The following is a 22,145-nucleotide window of genomic DNA, read 5'->3' as shown; positions in this document are numbered from 1 at the left end:
GTCAGACATCCCTCGAGGGCTCTTGGACTCCGAGAAGGCGCAGGCCGGGCTGAGGGACCTCCGCTTCCCACCGAGTGCACAAATTTTGTGCATTTTCGGGCCTCTAGTAAACTCATAAAATTTCTTACAGGTTTGGGCATTTCTTACATTGACAACCCTGTGATGAGTAGGGCATCTTGGTTAGTAACAGACACAGCTTTGGGGACCCAGGAACCCTGGCTATAGTAAGTCAAATTGCCCTCCACCCTGCCCAGGGAGATCTTAGAACAGGTAGCCCTACTTTCAGCAGCAAAGAGCTGTGGTGGACAGGAAAATGAAGTAATTTTACCACAAGGCCCCGCCTTTTTCTTGTTTGTTTGCATTTCTCTAACTACTAGTCCCAAGTACACCAAAGCTCTGGTCGGCCCCTGGTCGGGACTCTCACTGCTCTGCACATTTCATTTCCCCATAGCAGGGATAGGCCTGTCTTCTTGGCTGCCTGCGACTAGGAAACCCATAAGGCAGGCCCAGAACTTCCAATATCTTCCCACCAATCACGTGGCAGGTTTGGACAGATGTCCTTAACCTTGCTCCCCTGCACAGAACTCAATAATAAGAAACAAGCATCTTGAAAGAAATATGGACAAAGATTTGAACAGACATTTCATCAAAGAAGATATAAGGATGGCAAATGAGTAGATGAAATAATGCTTGAAATCGGGTAGCTTTAGTCCTTCAAATTCATTCCTTTTCCGAGTTGGTTTTGTTTTTTGCTTGTTTGTTTTTGCATTTCTATATGAATTTGGAAATTTCTGGGAAATCGATTGAGTTTGCATTGAAGCTATAGATCAATTTGGGTACAGTGGACACCCTAACAAAGTTTACCCTTCCAACCAATGAACAAAGAATCTCTGTTTATTTAGGTATTCTTTTATTTTCCTAAAAATGTTTTGTAGTTTTCAGCCTATAGGACTTATGGATTTAATCCCTGTTTAATATTTTTTGTTCTACTATAAATGGTGTTGACTTTCTACTTCAATTTCTGATGTAGCTATTACAGAGAGATTGAGTTTTATATCTAGACCTTGTATCCAGCAATCTTGCTAAACTCATTTATTAGTTCTAGTTTCTTTTCTGTATATTCCTTGGATTTTCCATGTAGGCAGCCATGTCATCTGCAAACAAAAATGCTTTTTACTTCTTCTTCACCAATCTTGATGTATTTTGCTTCTCATTCTTGCCTTATAGAGCTGAGTAGAACCTCTAGTACAATATGCAAAAGAAGTGGCAAGAGTGAACATGTTATCTTGTTGCTGATCTTAAGAAAAAGTACTCAGTGTTTCACCATTAAGTACGATGTTAGCTGTAGGCTTTTTTATAGTCACACTTTATCAGGTTGAGGGAGTTCCCTTTTTTCCTAGTGATCTAAGATTCTTTTTTATCATCATGAAGGTCTTTACACTGAGTAGGCTGAGGGGAAGGAGGCAGGAGGGGAAGTTACTCAGTGTAACTTTACAGAAATACACCATGTTTTGTTGGACTTGTTTCTTTTTTTATTTCTCTAAAACTGTTGCTATACAGTACCAATCCTTCCTCCATTATTTGTTTTCATTTCGGGGCCTGTATCATGAAAGGGTCCATGTCATAAAATATGTCCAAAGCAGCCTTGAGTAATCAAAACCCTTCTGCCAGATTGTCTGTCAATTAATTTTCCGGCTCTACTTCTTCCACATCTTCTTTCTCATCATCTGGCACCAGTTTGGAAGCACTCATCTCCATTGACTTGTCTTCTGTTAATTCCTCTGGTGTGGTGTCAATTAGCTCTTGAATTTCTCCAAGACCCATATCTTGAAACCTTCCACCCCCCACCTTTTATTCTTGCCATATCCATAGTTTCTTTTACTATTTCCTTAATTGGCTCTGTTGTAACTCCTGTGAAGTCATGTGCAACATCTGGACACAGTTTTCTCCAGCAGGAACTTATTGTTTCACACTTGATGGCTTTCAGGCTTTTTCTATAACAATGATGGCATCTTTCAGGCTTTTTCTATAACAACGATGGCATCCTTCCAGAATTTCATTGTGTTCTCTCTATTGAGGTTCTCTTCCATAGTGTTGACAACCCTTTCCATAGAGTATGGTACATTGAGCCTTAAAGGTCCTTCTGACCCCCTGATCTAGAAGCTGAATTACAGATGTTGTGTTTGTGGCAAGTAGACCACTTTGATGCCTTCAGTGTTGAGCTCATGGGATTCTGGGTGGCCACAGGCATTATCCAATATCAAAAGTGCTTTAAAAGGCAGTCCCTACTGACAAGTTACTTCCTGCCTTCATAGACAATAAAGCAATGGAACCAACTCAGGAAAAGGGTTCTCACTGTCCAGGCCTTCTTGTTGTACAACCCAAATCTTGGCAGTGGGTGTCTATCTTTTCCCTTCCAGGCTTGGGGATTAGCAGCTTTACTTGTAAGGGCAGCCCTGATCATACGCCTGATTGCATTTGCACAAAACAGTAGGGTTAGCCTACCCCTTCCTGCCTTACATCCTGGTGCTTGCTTCTTTTCTTGAGTAATAACTGTCTCGTTGTTGTTGTTTTTTTAATATATTTTTTGTGTTGATCTCAGAGAGGAAGGGAGAGGGAAAGAGAGATAGAAACATCAATGATGATAGAGAATCATTGATTGGCTGCCTCCTGCACGCCCTGCACTGGGGATCAAGCCCGCAACCGGAGCATGTGCCCTGACTGGGAATCAAACCGGCAACACTCAACCACTCTTGGTGCACCGTCTGACACTCAATCACTGAGCCACACAGGCTGGGCCTCCCTGAATTTCTCAGTGGCATCTGGAAACGTATCTTCTGCCTCTTGCTCAGCAGAAGCCACTTCTGTTATCTTGACATTTTTAAGCCAAAACCTCTTTCTAAAATGATCAAACTGTTCTTCGTTGGCATTAAATTCTCCAGCTTTAAATCCTTCACCTTCCTCTTGTTTTAAGTTGTCATAAAATGACATTGTTTTTTCTTGAATCACATTAGAGTCTATAGGTACACCTTTCTTAGAGCAATCCTACACTCATATAAAGCTGCATTTTCAATATGAGATAAAAATGTATTTTACAAAAAATTCAAGGTTATTGCACATGGTGGTGAAACTACGGCAACAGCTTCATGAATTTTCTTTTCTTTCTTTTTCTTTCTTTCTTTCTTTCTTTCTTTCTTTCTTTCTTTCTTTCTTTCTTTCTTTCTTTCTTTCTTTTTTGTGGTACTTACACTGGATGCAGTTATCTTGAAATGGAGGGCAACCACAGCTACAGACCTCAACCTATGGTATGTATCAAGCAATGCACTTTTTCTTGTAACATCATGACTTTTCTCTGCTTCCAGCATCACTGGCTGCACTTTGCATGGGTCCCATGGTGTTATTCAAGGCTTATAGTATTGCACTAAACATAGTAAAGAATATGTGAGCACTGCCAGAGATCACCTTTTACTTCCTTATTAAATTTACTAGAGAGACAAACTGCTCACATGGAGATGAGTAATGTCACTGTTTAAAGGGGATTCTCACAACACTTGAGCTCACTGCAATAGCAACAGGAGGTGACTACAGAATTGTTACAGTAGTGCAGATTGTATTATTTTATGTAGTTACGATTGAATACTGTACCTTTACATCTGTTTACATTTCTCTCAACTGTATGGCATCATGTATGGTGTGTCAGTGTTTGTGTTCATAAGTTTTGATAAATGTTAAATTTTTATAATTGACTTGTATATATTTATGGTAGTAAATGACAAAATAAAATAGTATCTGCATATGGTTTATGCATTCATGACATACCTAACTGCTGGGAGCCAGTCCATCCTTGCTGTTTCAAGGGACCTGGCATATATGGCATACTGTTCTTAATATGTTTGCTCACCTTCTTGGCACTATGTGTTTTAACCAAGGTCTCTGAGAAAGGTTGTTTCCCCAGGTAGGGATTTTCCCCTGAAGTTAGGGAGGGAATAAAACCTCTTAACTAAGTGCCAGGCGGGTAATTAATCACTTTAACTACGAACAATCATGCTTAAGCTACATAATCTTTACTCCCTGGAATGGAGATAAGAAACGCCCTAACCTTTGGAATAGAGATTGATAGGATTGGAGTCAACTGGTATAAATACAGATGTAACAAGACAACAGAAGACAGAACCTACACACAGAACTTAGAAGACAGAACCTACACAGAACCTACAGACAGAAGAACTTCGCTGGAGAGAACATGGCAAAAGATCCTGGACTGAACCTGACTACAGAAATTGGCAAAAGAACATGACTAGAACCTGGTGACTGAACCTGGCTGGAGAACCTGGACAGAACCTGGCTGGAGAACCTAGCGAGGGAACATGGCTACAGAACCTGGCTGGAGAACCTGGAGAACCTAGCAAGAGAACATGGACACAGAACCTGGCTGGAGATCCAAAGCAGAACCTCTCTGGAGATCCAGACCAGAACTTGGCTAGAGATCCTGGCTGGAAATCCTGGCTGGAGATCCTGGCTAGGCTGCTGATCAACTGAACACTGTCTCCGTGTCCTTCCTTCTTCGCCGACTCCGTCCACACCTTTGGGAACCCCTGGACCCGCTGGGGTTGGACCCCAGCACCTAACTTTTTCTTTTAAAAAATATATATATTTCTAGGCTGCACAGATTGTCTGCAGTTTTTTTCAAATTGTCACAAGTTTCCAAAAAAAAAAAATTCCAATATATTTATTGAAAAAAATCCAAGTGTATGTCTTTGAGAAATGGGACCAACACTTAAAATTGAGAATGTTTTGCATAAAAGTCAGGATCTTTAGCTTGTCTTTAACAATTGAAGCTCTGGCAACAGGGCAGCAGTCAACTGGAGCTGAGAAGGACCATCCCTGCAGCCTGCGTCCCACCTCCTGCAGGCCAGCGCCCCCCACTGTGAGCATGTCTCTCATCCATCAGCTTTACCCACTTACTCTCCCAGCTGGGGCACCTGAGCGTCAGACACCAGCGACAACCCCAACAGTGGACTTGACAAGGTTCCCAGCCTGCCTCTCCGCCCCGGCAGGCCATGTCTCCCAGGCCTCGATGGTTCTGTTCCTGCTCTGTGACTCCGGCCTGAGGACAAGCTGGTCAGCTAAGAGCGGGAGAAAACCAGCATCCCAGCCCCCACGTTGAGGTCCCCAGATGAGGAGAGGAAGAGCCTGGCTGGGCGGGGCCACTTCCTGGCTGGTTCTCTGCTCTCAGGCATAATGTCATCTCCCCTGAAGTGGACTCGGAGATGGAAGTCGATGTGCGGGACATGTGCTGCCCTGAAGATCAACACCCGTGGAAGGCAGGAAGGAGGCAGACTGTCTCAGTCAGCTCTGGCTGCTGTAACAGAGTAACAGGCCCTGCGCCACCCTGTGTCATGGGCCTCACAACAGCTCTGCTGGCCCGTATGTTCTGGGTCCCTGCTACGCATGTTTGTAGTTGCTCCAGAATCTCACCCACACCAAAGAGGAACCCCTTCCAGATTCCAGAAGCTTAAGCCCAGGCCCAGGGTCCTCTGGGGGAGAGAAGCCTCAGCATGCTCCCGCCTCCTTGCCCTCTTCCGAAGCCAAGAACCTTCCACTAAGAAGGATGAATGAGGTCCACCGCGTCCCAGCAGGTACAAGTTAGACGCCGGGAAGGGCAGGAGGCCCTTCATCCAGGCTCCCGGGCTTTGCCAGCCCAGGAGTCCCATGCCTACCTTCCACCTTGTAAAAGCATGACCATCCTTTCCTGAGCTCTCTGTCCTCTCCCATCAGCTCAACTGGGGGAAGAACCTGAACTGAGCTGACACAGCACGGCCTTCTGCCCCCAGTCACACTCCTGACCTTCGCACAGCATGCATTTCCCACCCCTCCTCTGCAGCCACACTCCAAGCTCCTCTCGCCGGGGGAGAACCCTACCCTCAGATGCCTTTCTCCCCCAGAGCTCAGACCTTCACTTCTCCTGACCTCCACCGCCCATGGGAAGGTCAGCCAGGTCCAAGGGCAGTGGACAAGGTAGGAATGTACAGGTTAAGTGCAGTCCCTGCCTCCTCCCAGCCCAAGCTGTTACCTGCTCAGTGTTTGTTGAGCCCCATTCCTGTTTACTAAGGGGTCTGGAACAAGCCAGGAAGGTGACCCAGCCCCCAGTGCCTTGCTTATCAGCCAGTTCAAAAATGGGGCAGCAGCTGATCCAACCAGTTCCCTATCAACAGTAAATAGTTGGGTGGACCCCTCCTCCTTTGGTTGGATCCATGTCTTATGCCCATGCTGTGTTCCAGCCCTTCCTGAAGAAGGGGAGGTGGCCAACCAGGCAGTCCCCAGTTCTGCAGCCCCTCCCAGCCTGCTTCTTGTAGCATCTGGTGTCAGAATCGAGTGTTGATTTCAGTACTTGTCAGAGCTCCTGCCAGGCATCAAGTCTTCAGCGCTCTCATAGACTGACTTCGCTGGCAGGGCCCCTCCCTCTCTGCATCTGTGCTCTCAGTTAAGTCGCTCAGCAGGCATGCTTGTTTACATACTGTCCATGGCTGCTTTCACGTGGTTGGACAGAAACACATGTGGCCCTCAAAGCTTAAAATACTCACTATCTTGTTCTTTATAGATAAGCTTGCTGACCCCTGGCGTCAGGCAGCATCACTCCCATGCTTGGTGGCTGGTGCTGACAGTCACCCTCGAGGATTCTCACCTTGGTAGGGCCTGCCCAGGCTTCCTCTCAAGGTGGTCTTGGGCTCCCAAGAGCGTGGGGACAGAAGCTGCAAGGCTTCTTGAGGCCCAGATTCAGAAATCAAATGTCAGTCCCACCGCAGCCTAATTCAGGGGGCGGGGAAAAGGACCCCGCTTTGATGGGAGGTGCAGTGGCCACATCACCAAGAGCCTATCCTGCGGGTTGGAAAAGCTGCCACCATCATTAAAAACATCACACAAGTGTCTTCACCTGAACTCCCCAGCACAGCTATGTCCAGCCCAGGGCTCCCGACAGAGCTTCACTGACCACCCGGGGAGAATAGAATACAATCTGGTGAGCTTCACTGTGGCATTGTGGTGCCCTCAGGCTCAGAGCGCCCATGAAATATTCAAAGTGATGAAAAGTAAGGACCTACAATCAAGACTACTGTACATAGCACGGCTATCATTCAAAATTGAAGGAGAGATAAAGAGCTTCCCAGACAAGAAAAAGCTAAAGGAATTAATCACTACCAAACTAGTATTACAAGAAATGTTAAGGAGTCCTGGCCAGTGCAGTTGGTTTGACATCACCCCATGCACCAAAAGGCTGCTGGTTTGATTCCTACCTAGTCAGGACATATGCCCAGGTTGGGGACTGGATCCAAAATAGGGGGCATGCAGGAGACAGCCAATCCATGTTTCACTCTCATATCAATGTTTCTCTCTGTCTCTTCCTCTCCCTTCCTCTCTCTCTAAAAATCAATTTTAAAAATCTTTCCTTCTTAAAAAGGAAATGTTAAAGGAACGTCTTTAAAAATAAAAAATATGTACAAGAAAATATTGCAAAGAAAAAAAATCCTCACTGACAAAGGTAAACACATAATAAAAGCAGTGTACCAATGAACACATAAATAAGTACAAAGCAAAAGTAGGAAGATCATGTGTAATTACAACAGTAAATTAAGGGACACACAAATACACACAAAAGAAGTAAAAAATAATGGCAGAAACATAAACGTGGAGAGAGTGATAAAAAATGTTAGTGCTTAGAGAATGTGTTCGAACATCAGCAACCATCAACTTAAAATAGACTGCTAGGGAAGATGGCGGCATAGGTAAACACCGGGAAATTGTCGCCTCCCACAACAATTGAAAATTACCGCAAAGGACTGAGCAAACTTCATCCAGAACAACAGGAAGGCTGGCTGAGTGTAAATTCTACAACTAGCAGGAAAGAAAAGCACGCTGAGAGCCAGAGGCGCTGCGGAGGTGAAGTGCAGAGGTACGGCGGCTCGCGCGCGAGGAAAGGGGGTGGCACCTGAGGACGCGGCTGTCTTTTTGAATCACAAACTCCCGACTGCTCTGAACTCCGGTTCCGGGAAGTCTCTGGGGACCCAGGTCTCATACGGGGAGAAGCTGGTCTGTCCGGCAGCGGGCGAACTTGAAGGCGGCTTTCCCTCAGAGGTGCTTGCAGCCGTTACCGGGACACTGAGACGCGAGACTCCGGGCGGAGAATCGGCCATAGCTGCTTTCTCCGCCCTTTGACTCCCTGAGACCCCGCCCCACCCAGGCTGCGGCAGAGGCTTTTGCATGTGAATGTACCTAACTGCAGCCCAGCCAGGCAGACCCGGAACTTCCAAGAGAAGGCCCAAGGCCCCGCAGCGGCTTGCATTGCTTCACAGCTGAGCCTCTTCGTGGCTCCTGCTGTGTGGCCTCAGGCAGAGGCTGAATTAGCACCTCCTTAGATCCAGGAGCCACTGTACCCAGTGGTCAGAGGGTACCAGACTGCAACTCCTCAGATCCATAAGGGACACACTCAGGGAGAAGACTCAGTGAGCACCAAAGCCCCACTGAAGCAAGTCTTGCCCCAGAAGGGTGTCTTCAGCACAGAAGTTCTCCCACTTTAGACACAGCTGATTCTCACAGCCACTTGGCCTGGAGGTCAATTCCTCCCAGTGATTCTACAACAACCAAGGCACCAAGAGTGCACCAAGAGTGTCCACCCCAGGTAATTGGGGAGGCTGAGCTACTGGGCCCTACAGGACACCTAGCGCGCAGGGCCACTCTATCAACACAGGGAAGCTGCCAAAATGCGGAGACAAAGAAACAGGTCACAAATGGCAGAAATGGAGGAAAGCAAACGATTGGATATAGAGTTCAAGGCCACGGTTATAAGGTTTTTCAAGAATTTTATGGAAACCGCCGATAAATTTAATGAATCCCTCAATAAGTATAGGGAGACCATGGAGGACATGAAAAAGGACCAACTAGAAATTAAGCATACACTGACTGAAATAAAGAATAATTTACAGAGATCCAGCAGCAGAAAAGAGGATCCCAAGAATCAAGTCAAAGATTTGAAATACAAAGAAACAAAAAATACCCAACCGAAAAAGAAAAAAGAAAAGAGATTCCAAAAATATGAAGATAGTGTAAGGAACCTCTGGGACAACTTCAAGCGTACCAACACCAGAATTATAGGGGTACCAGAAGGAGAGAGAGGGCAAGATATTGAAAACCTTTTTGAAGAAATAATGACAGAAAACTTCCCCTACCTGGTGAAAGAAATGGACTTACAAGTCCAGGAAGCGCAGAGAACCCCAAACAAAAGGAATCCAAAGAGGACCACACCAAGACACATCATAATTAAAATGCCAAGAGCAAAAGATAAAGAGAGAATCTTAAAAGCAGCAAGAGAAAGACAGTCAGTTACCTACAAGGGAGTACCCATACGACTGTCAGCTGATTTCTCAACAGAAACCATGCAGGCCAGAAGAGAGTGGCAAGAAATATTCAAAGTGATGAATAGCAAGAACCTGCAACCAAGATTACTTTATCCAGCAAAGCTATCATTCAGAATAGAAGGTCAGATAAAGAGCTTCACGGATAAGAAAAAGCTAAAGGAGTTCATCACCACCAAACCAGCATTATATGAAATGCTGAAAGGTATTCTTTAAGAAGAGGAAGAAGAAAAAGGAACTCTTACCATTTGCCACAGCATGGATGGAACTGGAGAGCGGATAAATACCACATGATCTCACTCATTTGTGGAATATAATGAACAACATAAGCTAATGAACAAGGACTGATCCAGAGATGGAGAGGCATTGATTGGACTGTCAGGACTTGGAAGGAAGGTAGGGGAGGGTGGGGGTAAGGGGGAAAGATCAACCAAAGGACTTATATACAAGCATATAGGCCTAATCAATGGACATGGACAACGGGGGGGAGAGGGCATGAGCGGGGGGGGGGGGGTAGAGGGTAACGTGGGGACAAGGACACATATGTAATATCTTAATCAATAAAAAATATATTTAAAAAAAAAACAAAAAAAACAAAAAAAAATAAAAATAAATAAAATAGACTGCTAGGAACATGGCTTGGTATAGACCAACGGTTCTCAACCAGTGGGTCGCGACTCCTTTGGGGGTCAAAGGACCCTTTCACAGGGGTCGCCTAAGACCATCGGAAAACACATATGTAATTACATATTGTTTTTGTGATTAATCATTATGCTTTAATTATATTCAATTTGTAACAATGAAATTGGGGGTCACCACAACATGAGGAACTGTATTAAAGGGTCGCAGCATCAGGAAGGTTGAGAACCACTGGTATGGACGAAGCACATCATAACCACAAACTATCAATCTGCAAGTGCTACCCAAGAAATAAGGAGAAAGGAATCCAAACACAACACTACGGAAAGTCATACAAGAGAAGAGAGCAAGGGCATAAGAGCAGAGTAGAGAAGGACTGCAAACACAGTCCGAAAACAACTCATAAAATGTCAATGAATTAAATGCTCCCATTAAAAGACAAATGGATAAAGAATGTGTGGTACATACAAACAATGAAGTATTACTTGGCCATAAAAAGGAATGAAATCTTAACCGTTTGTGGCAACATGGATAGAACTAGAGGGTATTATGCTAAATGAAATGGGTTGGACAGAGAAAAACAAATACCATATGGTTTCACATATATGTGGAATTTAAAAAACAAAATAAACAAACAAACAAAACAGAAACAAACTTGTAGATGCAGAGAATAAACTAATGGTTGCCAGAGGGGAGGGGAGTAGGAGGACTGGGTAAAAAAAGGTGGAGTGACCAAGAAGTACAAATTGGCAGTTACAAAATAATCACAGGGATGTACAGCACAAGGAATATAGTCAATAGCATCGTAATAACTATGCATGGTGTCAGGGGCGGGGGGGTGCTTTGTAAGTTATATAAATGTCTAAAAACTATACTACATGCCTGAAACTAATATAACATTGAACGTCCACTGTAATTGAAAAACAAAGTTAAGATTCTTAATCACATCTGCAGAATCCCTCTTGCCACATGAGGGAACATAATCTCAGGTTCTGGATTTAAGATGTGGGATCCTTGGGGGGTTATTATTCTACTGACCACACTACCTTCATAGCCTTAAATAATATATTTAAACCTCTATATCTTATGCCACCAATTGTAGCACTAGCTCTTGCCTACCCATGTCATTTGCTCAACAAATATGTGTTCTGTGAGCTGGGTGTACAGCACTGAATAAAACAGGCAAAACCCCTATCTATTCCCAAGGAGTTTATGTTCCAGTGGGGAAGAGCAGGTAATAACCCAAATAAATGAGTAAATTATATCCCCAGAACAATTGTTTTTTGGATGATAATTGGCAAAATTGATCAAAATTTAAAATGTACCTGCTCTTTTCCCAGCAAATGCACCATTAAAAAGCCGTGTGTAAAGATATGTGTGCTCGTCTGTTGTATTTTATAGCATTATCTACGACAGCAAACATTTTGGAACAATCTAAAAATTCATTAATGGAGAATTGGTAAGTAAATTATGGTGCACAGAAACTAGAATTTATAGATTGTATGATACTATTTATTCCAGGATCTGGGCTCATAGCAAATTCTGTCCTCATAAAACACAGCTGAACCAGGGAGGCGGGGACAGATCCCACACTGAACAAAGGACTTGGTACAGGAGAGGGTGCGTGCTGTGGAGAAAGATGGGAAGATCGGGAAGGGGAGGAGGTAGGAAGTACTGGCAGAAGCAAAATTTTTTGTTGTTTTTAAACATTTTATTTTGAAATAACTTTAGATTTATAAAAGTTGCAAAAATAGTATAGAGGGTTCTGGAATGCCCTTCTCTCAGCTTCCCCTGCTGTTAGCACATTGCATAGGCAGGGTGCACTTATCAAGACAAGGAAATGAAGGTAGATACAATCTATTAATTAGAGTCCTTTCCTTCACAGTAACATCGGAGTCAGACTTGAAGGAGGCGTGGAGGGAGCTATGGGAAGAGCGTTCCAGGTGGAGGGAACAGCCAGTGCAAAGCCCTGCGGTGGAGCTGCCTGGCATTTTCTCGGAACGGCAGAGTGGGCTGGAACCCATTGAACTAGAAGTGGGAAGTGGCGTATGCATGTGCTCTCTCCCATATTCCCATTGTGCTTCTATGGGCTGCATGGGTATCAAGGCTATTAACACCTACATCCTGTCCCATCACGTTAATCGGGTCGAAAAATTAAGACCTGATACATAACTTTTCTATAAAGTGTAAATATTCTATAATTATGACAGCCAACCAAGTAAAAGCTAGCTTCTGGGAAGCATAATTTATCTATCCAATTACCCATTAGTAAATTTTTAGGTTGTTTTCCACCGTTTGCTGTTATAAATAACTAGAAGCCCGACGCACAAAATTCGTGCAAGGGGCTCAGCTCCCCCTTCTGCCCCAGCTGCCTCTGCCTTGGCCCCCGCTGCTGTGGCTTCCTTGGGAAGGACAAGACGTCCAGTCTAATTAGCATATTATGCTTTTATTTTATAAATAATGCTAAATAGAACAAACTTGTACACATTCCTTTATACACAAATTTTTAATGGTGGGTTTGCTGGGTCAAAGAGCAGGCACATTTTAAATTTTGATAAATTCTTCCAAATTATCCTTTGAAAAACAATTGTGCTGCCATCAACAATGTTGAAGCAGCCATTTCTACACCTTGGATGTAATCAATCTTTTACATTTTTTTCAGTCTAGCCAGCATAAATAGAATCCATTATCATTTTTATTTTCATAAATAGAATCCATACACACACACACACACACACACACACACACACACAAGGTCAAACATCTTCTCAATGGACTGATTTGCTAATCACATTTCTTATTCTGTAAAGTTACTATATTCATTGCCCATTTTTCTATTGGAATTTTTATCTTTTACTCACTAATTTATAGAACAGTTCTATGCTCCAGATATATTTGACTTGTTAGCTCATACATTTCTCTCCATGTCTAACTTTATCCATGTCTATTCTTTTTTTTTTGTATACACGAAATAAAGTTTATTTAGAAATAAATTATATCATTGTGGCTAATTCTATGTTGATGGGGTGCCCAGAGTATCCGCTTGGCAGTTTTAGGTGAGGCTCAAATGCCCAGTGTCCAAGGGTATAATCACACACTCACACGCACACGCACACACATACACACCAAGACAGGCCCCTGCACTCAGACCTCAGGCCCCTGAAGATTGGGGCATACGTTTTGCGGTTCTTTTTATGGGATGCAAGGCCTGTGACTCCTGTGGGGGTGTGGAAAGTGTGTCAATGTAAGAGAATTTGGCCTCAGGTAGAATTTCCAGGTGTCTGGTATTAAGTGGGACAGTCCAGTGATTAGCTTCCTACCTAGAAAATAATGCAAATAAGAATGCAAATAAAACCTGTGAATCATGCATAGCCTTTTAAAGCCTCTATAGTTTCCAACTGGGTTTATCTTGTTTATCACCTGATACTTCATCAACAATGGCTTGAACATACAGGGCGAGGCAAAGGTAGGTTTACAGTTGTTCATATGAAAATAATACAATAATTAATAAACAATGCAAGAATAAACTCTGTGTTTTGCCCTCCCCTGTTTTAGCTTTGAGTTCTCTCTGCTAAGTGTTTAATGATCTATGAATGAACACTGAGGAGATGTTGCAATCCTTTTGAAAAGGGAATGGGCTCGCCTGTCTGCTGGCAAGATGTGCAGGTGCTGGAAAACGTTTGCCCTGATAAGATGACTGTTGGAAGAGTGCTGTGTTCATTTAGAAGAAGTGTCTTATTCAGCCTCTTGGCGTGAAGAGGTGGGAATGCTGAGGGGATGCTCAAGTAACAATGGGTAGTAATAAAAATGCCACCAATAGTAACATCTTTTACCCCCTGCCGGACTCTGTTCTCAGTGCATCTCATGTTCACTCATTTAGTCCACACACTGACCTTATGAGGAAGGAACCATTATCATCCTGTGAAGATAAGGAAACTGAGGAAGGGAGAGGTTATATGAACCGGGAAATCTGACTCTAATTCTCCTGTGTATTTAAAGAGGCCAGGAATTTGAAGTTCCAGAAGGAAGAGGTAAACACTTAGAAGGTGACAGAAGGGATGGATGCCAAAAGTAAAGTCCCTGGGTACCTTGCAAAGAGGGTGGCCAATAAGTATAGTTATAATCTTTACTTATAGTATATATGTATGATTATATTATGTAACTATTATAAATTATATTATTATAACTTAGTAGATATAATTATGTTATTATTTTAACTAGAGGCCTGGTGCATGAATTTGTGCACGGATGGAGTCCCTTGGCTTGGCCAGCGATCAAGGCCTACCTGGGGGCTGGCCAGCAGGGGGGAGGGACTGCGGGGGTTGGCCAGCCAGTTGTGGGGCAGGGGCAGCTAGCTGGGTGGAGGGGCCGTGGGAGGTTGGCTGGCCCGCTGTGGGGAGGGGCTACAGGAGGTTGTCTGTGGGAGTGCACTGACCACCAGGGACCAGCTCCTGTGTTAAGCATCTAGCCCCTGGTGGTCAGTGCACCATAGCAACTGGTTGATTGGTCGTTCCAGTCATTCTGGTCATTTGGTCGTAATGGTTGCTTAGGCTTTTATATATAGAGATTGAAACATCAAATATGCCACCAAGCAAAATATTGTAACCCTGCAAACTTTTAGTAAAGGTGGCACAGATGGTTCTTGCCAGAGTGGCTGGACTCTCAGGACCAGTATTGAAGGCATCAAGTGGGAGAAAGGGGTGCTATGGGAGAACACAGAGCCTGCTGAGCTGGTGAGGGGCATCTTCACTACCAGGAGAGGGCATGAATTTCCAGATGTGCACCCAGACTTTTAGCAAGGTTGAGAGTAAGGGAGAAAAGGAGCTCCCACCAATCACTGCATCACCACCTTCGAGTCCTCCCTCAAGCTGACACATAGGGGAGGCCACAGTTTCATCTATTCAGTGAGACCCAGAACTCCTCTACATGGGTACTCATGGGTCCTGGGTGTCCTCTGGGGAGGAGGGTGCAACTGCCCACTTACTCGTCCTGCCAGCAGCTCCAAGCCAGTGGGAGCACCCACTTTTTGTCCTGGGCTTCAGTGGGAGAAGGGCACCCACTGCCACTTTTCAGTGGGACCAGACAGGTTGCCTCATTCCTCTTTCCAGCTGAGCCCTCTGGGGACAGCTGTTACCAACTTACCAGTTACCAGTTGCCAATTACCCCATAGAAATGAGACATCAAGCCTCATTTCTTCCTTTTGTGCTCAAGGCAGAGACATCTCAGGGAAGGGGGAAATACATAAAATCAGATGTCCAAAATGCCACTAGTCTAATTTGCTCCTTTAAAGGGCAAGGACTTCTCTGGGAAAGAGGAAGGTCCTACCAGAGGCACTTCAAGCATTTGCACAACTGTTCGTACAACCTGGTGTTTGGAGCCAGACTGGTATTAATTACATTGTTACTTGGACATTGCAAACCTTTCTTCTCTTTCTGTAACAGTATTTGGTATCTGCATTTGGATGTTAAAACCCATTCGCCATTCTTTAGACTCCTGTCTAGCTAAATGTATTTTCACTCTTGTAGTCAGCTATTTCCAGCTCTGACAACCCTACTCTCATTCTACTCATCTGTCTTTCAGGTGCCTGACTTCTCTGATGTAATCTTTTAAAGGGAGCTGTGGTGATCCCACTCCTCACTAGAGCCAGCACCATTCCATCTGGAAACTGCTCTCATTCGTTCAGCTCAGAGTCAAGGCCCAGTTCACAGAACCAGACGCTGGGGACAGGTGAGGACGGCGATGCCGGTGTGTCCTCACATCTCCCGGACTCCCAGAATTAGAGCAGATGGGAAAGGACCAATGGAGGTTGAAAGCTTACTTGGTCTCAGGGTCCAGACCTCACTCCATGAGGGGGTCCTTTGTGCAAGGCCCACAGGTGTCCCTTCCAGCCAAGGCCTGACCTCAGGAGGTGAGAGCTGCCTCTGAGCTTCCATGTCCTTATCTCAGGCAGTTCTCTAGTGGAAGGCCCTTCTTTGGGTGCCACATTTCTCTTTCTGCCTCATCACTGTGGCCTCTTGTCCATCATGCAATGGATTTGCTATGTAAATATGCTAACTTCCTCTTCACACATCCTGGGGAATCAATGTAGTGACACTGGTTTCACATAAGTACCCTGAGAGTCAGAGAAACCAATAGGGCTCAAGTGGGCTCAGTTCCAGTTTCTGCTTCCAAGACCCACCCACTATGCCCTCCTGCCTCCACGGGTAGGGTATTTTCCCAGCCCTCCACTTACATCAAGTGTGCATATAGTTATATATGATTTAATTACATATTGTATAATTGTATTATAATTCTATTTGTACATATTTGTTATGTTATATATTAGTACTAGAGGCCCACTGCACAAATTCATGCACCAGTGGGGTCCCTCAGCCTGGCCTGCACCCTCTCGCAATCCAAGAGCCCTCAGGCGATGTCGGAGAGCTGGTTTGGGCCTGATTCCTGCAGGCCAAGCCGAGGGACTTATGCACCAGCTTTGTGCACTGGGCCTCTAGTATGCATATATCTTTGGTTCAAAGTTCTTCCTGCCCGCCCCCTTCCCTCTTCCCTCTGAGATTCATCAGTCTGTTCCATGTTTCCATGCCTGTGCGTTGAGCGTCTTGTGCGTTGAGCGTCTGTCCCCCGGTGGTCAGTGTGCATCATAGCTACCGGCCAGTCAAATGGTTGCATAGGCTTTTATATATAGAGATATGTTACACACTAGTATATGTTACATATTAGCACATTTTATATGTTACATTTTAGTATGTTGTATATGCTATTTACAATATTAATACATATGCTATTTGTTCTGGAATCTGTTCCAGAACCCCAGTATCCAGCTACTGATTTTTCTTGCCCTCCATACCTATCTATCCCACTTTCATCTTTCCTTCCCAGCTGGGTCTGGGATCCATGTGAGTTTGAACTCCATGGCAGCAGTCGGAAGCCTGCCCTGCCTACCCTTCTTTGCTGTCTCCAAGGCAGATTTTAATTTTGCTGTTGCAGTTTTTGTTCTCTTGCAATATTCCCTCATCCCTTCCACCTCTCTCTGTACCTCATCTTGTTTCTGTTCTATTCCAGCCAGGGCCCCCTTTGTGGCCTCCCAGGAGCCACCAGGGATTTTTTACCTGTTGAAGATAACGGGAAATTTCCAAAGATGCCTTTCTGGGTCCTGCAGTGGATCGCTGAGGTATATATTTTCTGAGTCTTCTGAATGCTCCCTTTGCCTCCACCTGCAGTCTTTTAGCAGGCCCAGTGGCATTAGTCACCTTAGCCTAACTTCAGGTAATGCAGTTCAGACTCGGTGTCTGTCACAAAGAGAGCTGACCTTGTCCCTGTGTTTGGTCCCCTTATATGATATTCTAAGACCCTCATCACATTGACAGCTGTGCGAGTTAACATGCCCATTCCCAGCAGCTTCTCCCTACACCCACTGGCTGGGTCTTTGATACTTAGAACCAATGGAGCATAAGAAAAGTTATAATTCCCTAGAAGTCCTGACCCCAGATCTTTCTGCTTCTATCCCCTTGACCCTTGTAGAGATTCTGGATCCTACTGAAGAATAGACACTGGTGACTTTATAAGGGTTTGGTTTTGTTTACTTTTGTCCCCATGGGTGAGGATTCTGTTATTTGTAGCCTTGGCTTGTCAACCAAAGTGTCAGAGCTCCTCTATACCCACAGGGTTTCCCCTCATGATACCCTGATGTTCCAAGCCTGACAGTTGGTTCCATACCTGCCAGTGACACCCATTCTGAGAATGCGAACAAAGCCATGGGGCGGTGGGGGGGGGGGAGGGGGTGGTACCACCCACTCTACCATGACTTACATGCTGCAGGGAAGAGGCCAATTTGCAAGGTTCTGAGAGGTGAACAGAATGTGTGCATGGCACCAGGCTCGACACCAACATGGCGGGTGTGCTTGTAGTGAAAACTCAACACCTACTCTTCTTTTCTTTCTATTTTAATAGAACTTCCAAATTTTAGCTGTGTCCATAACCTCCAGATTAAGACTAAATTTTCCAGCTTTTCTTGCAGCGGATGAACCTGTGATTGTCTTGGCCAATGGGACATGGGTGGACAAGACTGTGCAAATCCCAGCCCCTGACCTTTCAGGGAGGGAGGGAACACATGGCCCCTTGATGGCTTTCCCTGGGCTGGCACAGTACCCTGGTGAGCCATCTTGGACCAACACCCTAGGGCATGGAGAGCAACGAGAGAGGAGCTCCCCACAATGGAGCTGCCATATCAGCCTGGACTGCTTACTTTCAGAATATTTAAATAGAGAAAAAGAAACTACCTATGTAAGCAACAGTGTTGGGGAGTTTCTTTGTTATAGCAGTCTAACCCATACTCTGCCTGCTTCACTGCTCAATAAATGATACTTCCCCCTCTGTGTGCCTTTGGGAAGGGTATTATGCAAGGTGGGGTACCAGGGTGTTAAAGCTCTGCAACTTTCCAGACTCCTCCCTATTAGAAACAATTGTGGGCACATTGGCTCACATCTCCATCTGCTTCTTGGCTCATAGGCTAAGACAAACACTCTTCTTCCAGTGACAAAGGTGGTGGCATGGGAGTCTCCCAGAGGTAGGAGACAAGCTAGGTGCCTCAACAGAACTCCTAATGCTTTCATGGGTCATGCTGCAATGGTGTTAGCGGCAGTAGAAGACCAGAGACCCTGACTCCCCAGGCTCTCCATCTGGCCTGAAGGCAGGCTCACAGCCTGGAAAGGGTCCTCACCCTATTCAAAGTCACACGCTCTCTCTTACCCTTCCCCACCATGTATCACCTGAGGACTTTCATCCCCATTCTGCAGGGGGAAGAAGCTCAAATCTATAGTTTAAGAAATCCAAAGTGGGGGGAGTGGGGATCAAGAGGCAGTGCCCTTCCCTCCATGCCCTGTTCACTCAGCTGTGCTGCCAAGGTGCATGACAAGGCTGCAAACATACACATCAGGTGAGGAGTCTGGAGCCAGACTGAGGGTAATGACTTAGACCACCCCACCACACACAACCATCCTGGCCTTGGCCTGGACACAGGGTCAGCTGGAGGCTGCAGGCGCAGAGTAAGCGAGCTGTGGGGACATCCACAGAGATGAGCGGAGTGGGGTTCTGGGTCAGTGCCCAGCACCATGGATACATGTGCTCACAGGCTCCTCCACAGTGACTGTCCTGACCTCTGGTGTCCTTTTATCTGGGCTATGTTGTTTGTTTATGGATGAAGAAAGGCTATGCTAATGCCTCACTTACCCAAGCATGTTTGGCCATAGAAGGTATATTTGGTCAGGGGCAAAGGACAGATGTCATAGGCCAAGTCCTTTCCCCAGGACCAGGGCCAGTCTCTGAGGCTGTCACTGAGAAACACTGGCCTTCCTTATATCAGGTTCCTGGGTAGACAATCACCTCTGGAAGGTCCTCACCTACTAATTCACACAATAGAACTGTGGCCACCTTCCCTGCCCACCTGGCTAGCTCATGGCTTCTCCTTCCTCTGGTCCCACCCTGTTCCCAGCCTGCCAGGATGTGTGGATGGGTCCAAATCCCAACTGTGCAAATGCTCAGAGAGCCTCAAGCATCTGGGGAGTTCAGGAGGCTTTGTCTCCCCAGAGTTCTGAGCAGCTGGGGAGGGTGAAGGTGGTGGCTGAACTCCTAATCCATTTACCACGCAAGCAGACGGGAATATGCCATCTCCTCCAGAAGTTCAGGAGGGGGCATGATCTGCCCCTATATCTGCATAAAACATACAGTGGGTGCACAATAAATACCTGATGGACTGCACAGAAAGTGTCAAGTGCCGAGCAAGGGCCTCCAACAGTAAATCAGAGGAGTAGTGACCCCCGTGGGCCTGGCCTGGCCTGCAGTGGCTTCCCATAAGTAATGCTGGGATAAGGGTTGGATTTGGGGTTGTGTAGAGAAGAGGAGAGAGCACGCCTGGCCTTCTGGGATATTGGAATAAGCGAAACCTAACAGCCAGCCTGTAGGTGGGGCTGTGTGGGAACCCTGCATGGCTAGGCCAGGGGCTTAACCCCAAAGATGCCTTTGTATCCTTCCAGGTATAAACCTCAAGGTCCCGAGACTCAGCCCCCAGATTACCCCATTTCCTGGCAGAGCAGAGGAAAACAGTGTATTAATATCATTAAGTTATTGAGTTCTTTTTTCTTTTTATTGGCAAAGTAAATATATTTTTATGAAGGACCAAAGAAAATATACATAATTGTAACATATATACACCAGCTTTATAGATTTTTAAAATTTCAAATTTACACAAATGCTGATGTTATTAAAAGATATTTTATGTAGATGTACCTATGTACAGTTTATTTACATACATTCATAGGATGTGAAATAAACCTATCAAAACAAGCTAGTTCATTTGATATTAATTTCTAGACAAAATGAGGAATGCATTTCTAAATTGGGATTGGGGGCTTTATCTGATTCTTCTACTTGCTACACAGCCTGTTCCCCTCTCCTCCCAAAAGGTGACTCTGGAGGCTGGTGTCGGGAAACAGGACGAGGGGATGAGCCACACTGGGTACAGATGCTCCGGGGCTAGCCTGCATCTGTCTGCCTGCCCTGCACATTTAACTGAAGCACATGCACTGTCAGCCCCCAGAGGGGGGACTTTTCACCCCAATCCTGCAGCCACCAGGAGGCCAGGTCCTGCACCCCTAACAGCCTTGCCCATACCTTCTGGTATTCAGGCTGAGCAAAGCATTTGGACAAAACCACCTGCACACCACAGTGCAGCCCAGGACTTTTGGCCTACTTCCTTTTCCCCAGTGAGGCTCCCTGTGGGAACTGACATTTCAAAACTGCACATTTCATCTTCCCGGGCAATAAAGTGCTGGCCCTGGCCCAAGCAGGGAGCCCAGTGGGAGAAGGGCCAGGCCCCCAGACACTGCAGCAGAGGCCTGTCAGCGGCGCAGGAAGGCACGAAGGTGCAAAGGCACAAAGGCCGGCCTCCTGGGTCAGGGGCTGGGTCTCCCCAGGAAAGGCAGCAGGTGGGGGGGGCTCTGGGTTCCTGCCTCCCAGGCCAGCCCCCCTCTTCCCATATCAACCCAGGCTGATGGGTTGGCAACATTGTCACATCTCTCTGAAGGAGGCAAATAAATTATTGCTACAAAATATATGGGTGATCTGGACCATCTGATGGGGCTGGTGGGATGGGGTGAACAGGTGGTAGCGGTAATGGTTGTGTGGGTGGGTGGAGGTGGGGGGGGTCAGTTGGCAGCACGAACGGAGCGACTGCTCCGGGGAAAGCGATGCACCTTGATGTGCTTGGACAGGTGGTCACTCCGCGCGAACTTCTTCTCACACACAGGGCACTGGTAGGGCTTCACGCCTGAGTGTGAACGCCGGTGCCTTGACAGTTCATCCGAACGGGAGAACCTACAGGGACACAGCAATCAGCGAGGCCAGGCTGGCCCACCCTGCCCCTACCCACCCCCCCCTCATCCCCCCAAACACATACACCCAGGCCAGCAGTGGATCCCCAGGACTCCACCAGCTGGGCAGCTCAGGATACTTCAGCTACCCAAGTGCTTCTAAATTTATGGTGAAAATACCGGCTCGTAGTTTTCACCAAAATACCGGCTCTTTCACAAAATACCGACTTCTGCGCATGGGCTAAGTTTCAGTCGCACTGTACGTGTGCACCCGCACGTGGTATTTTGTGGAAGAGCCACACTCAAGGGGCCAAAGAGCCACATGTGGCTCGCGAGCCGCGGTTTGCCGACCACGGCACTAGACCATCAGCTCCATGAGGAAAGACACGTCTACCTGGTGCATGGTAGGTGCCCAGTCAGTACATTTACATGAAAGTGTGGACACAGCAGGCACCCAGAGCAGGCACCCACAGGAGGATGGGGCTGTCATAGGAACAGTCCTCTCAAGTCCTAGTGCATCAATGCACCCACATGCATGCACGAATCCACATACTCACACACGTACACATGTGCACGCATGCACACCCATGTCTATACATACATGCCACACATGTGTGCATGTTGTGGGCGTGGGTACACTGCACACATGTGAGCACACTCATACATATATACATGCCACCCACTCCACACCTGTGCACACATGTATGCACATACGCACACACAATGCAATGTC

At 46.0% G+C, this 22,145-nt stretch overlaps 1 protein-coding gene across 6 annotated transcripts in view; it reads right to left on the bottom strand.

Annotated features, from left to right (window-relative positions):
* Positions 1 to 22,145, bottom strand: part of KLF15 (Kruppel like factor 15) — a 38,833-nt gene that overhangs the window by 4,619 nt on the left and 12,069 nt on the right. For 4 of the 6 annotated variants that reach the window (XM_036321843.1, XM_036321847.1, XM_036321844.1 and 1 more), the window contains exon 3: positions 21,248 to 21,416. The exons of 1 other annotated variant lie outside the window; for it this stretch is intronic. In XM_036321843.1, the coding sequence (XP_036177736.1) occupies positions 21,248 to 21,416 (169 nt within the window). Of the gene's footprint in view, positions 1 to 20,168; positions 21,417 to 22,145 lie in introns of those variants that run through there. One more of the 6 variants, XM_036321842.1, reaches the window with a different exon arrangement.

The sequence above is a fragment of the Myotis myotis genome, unplaced genomic scaffold (assembly GCF_014108235.1).
Source record: "Myotis myotis isolate mMyoMyo1 unplaced genomic scaffold, mMyoMyo1.p scaffold_m19_p_9, whole genome shotgun sequence".
Classification (NCBI taxonomy): domain Eukaryota; kingdom Metazoa; phylum Chordata; class Mammalia; order Chiroptera; family Vespertilionidae; genus Myotis; species Myotis myotis.
Note: the sequence above shows the minus strand (reverse complement) of the source record. Positions and strands in the feature narration are given on the sequence as shown.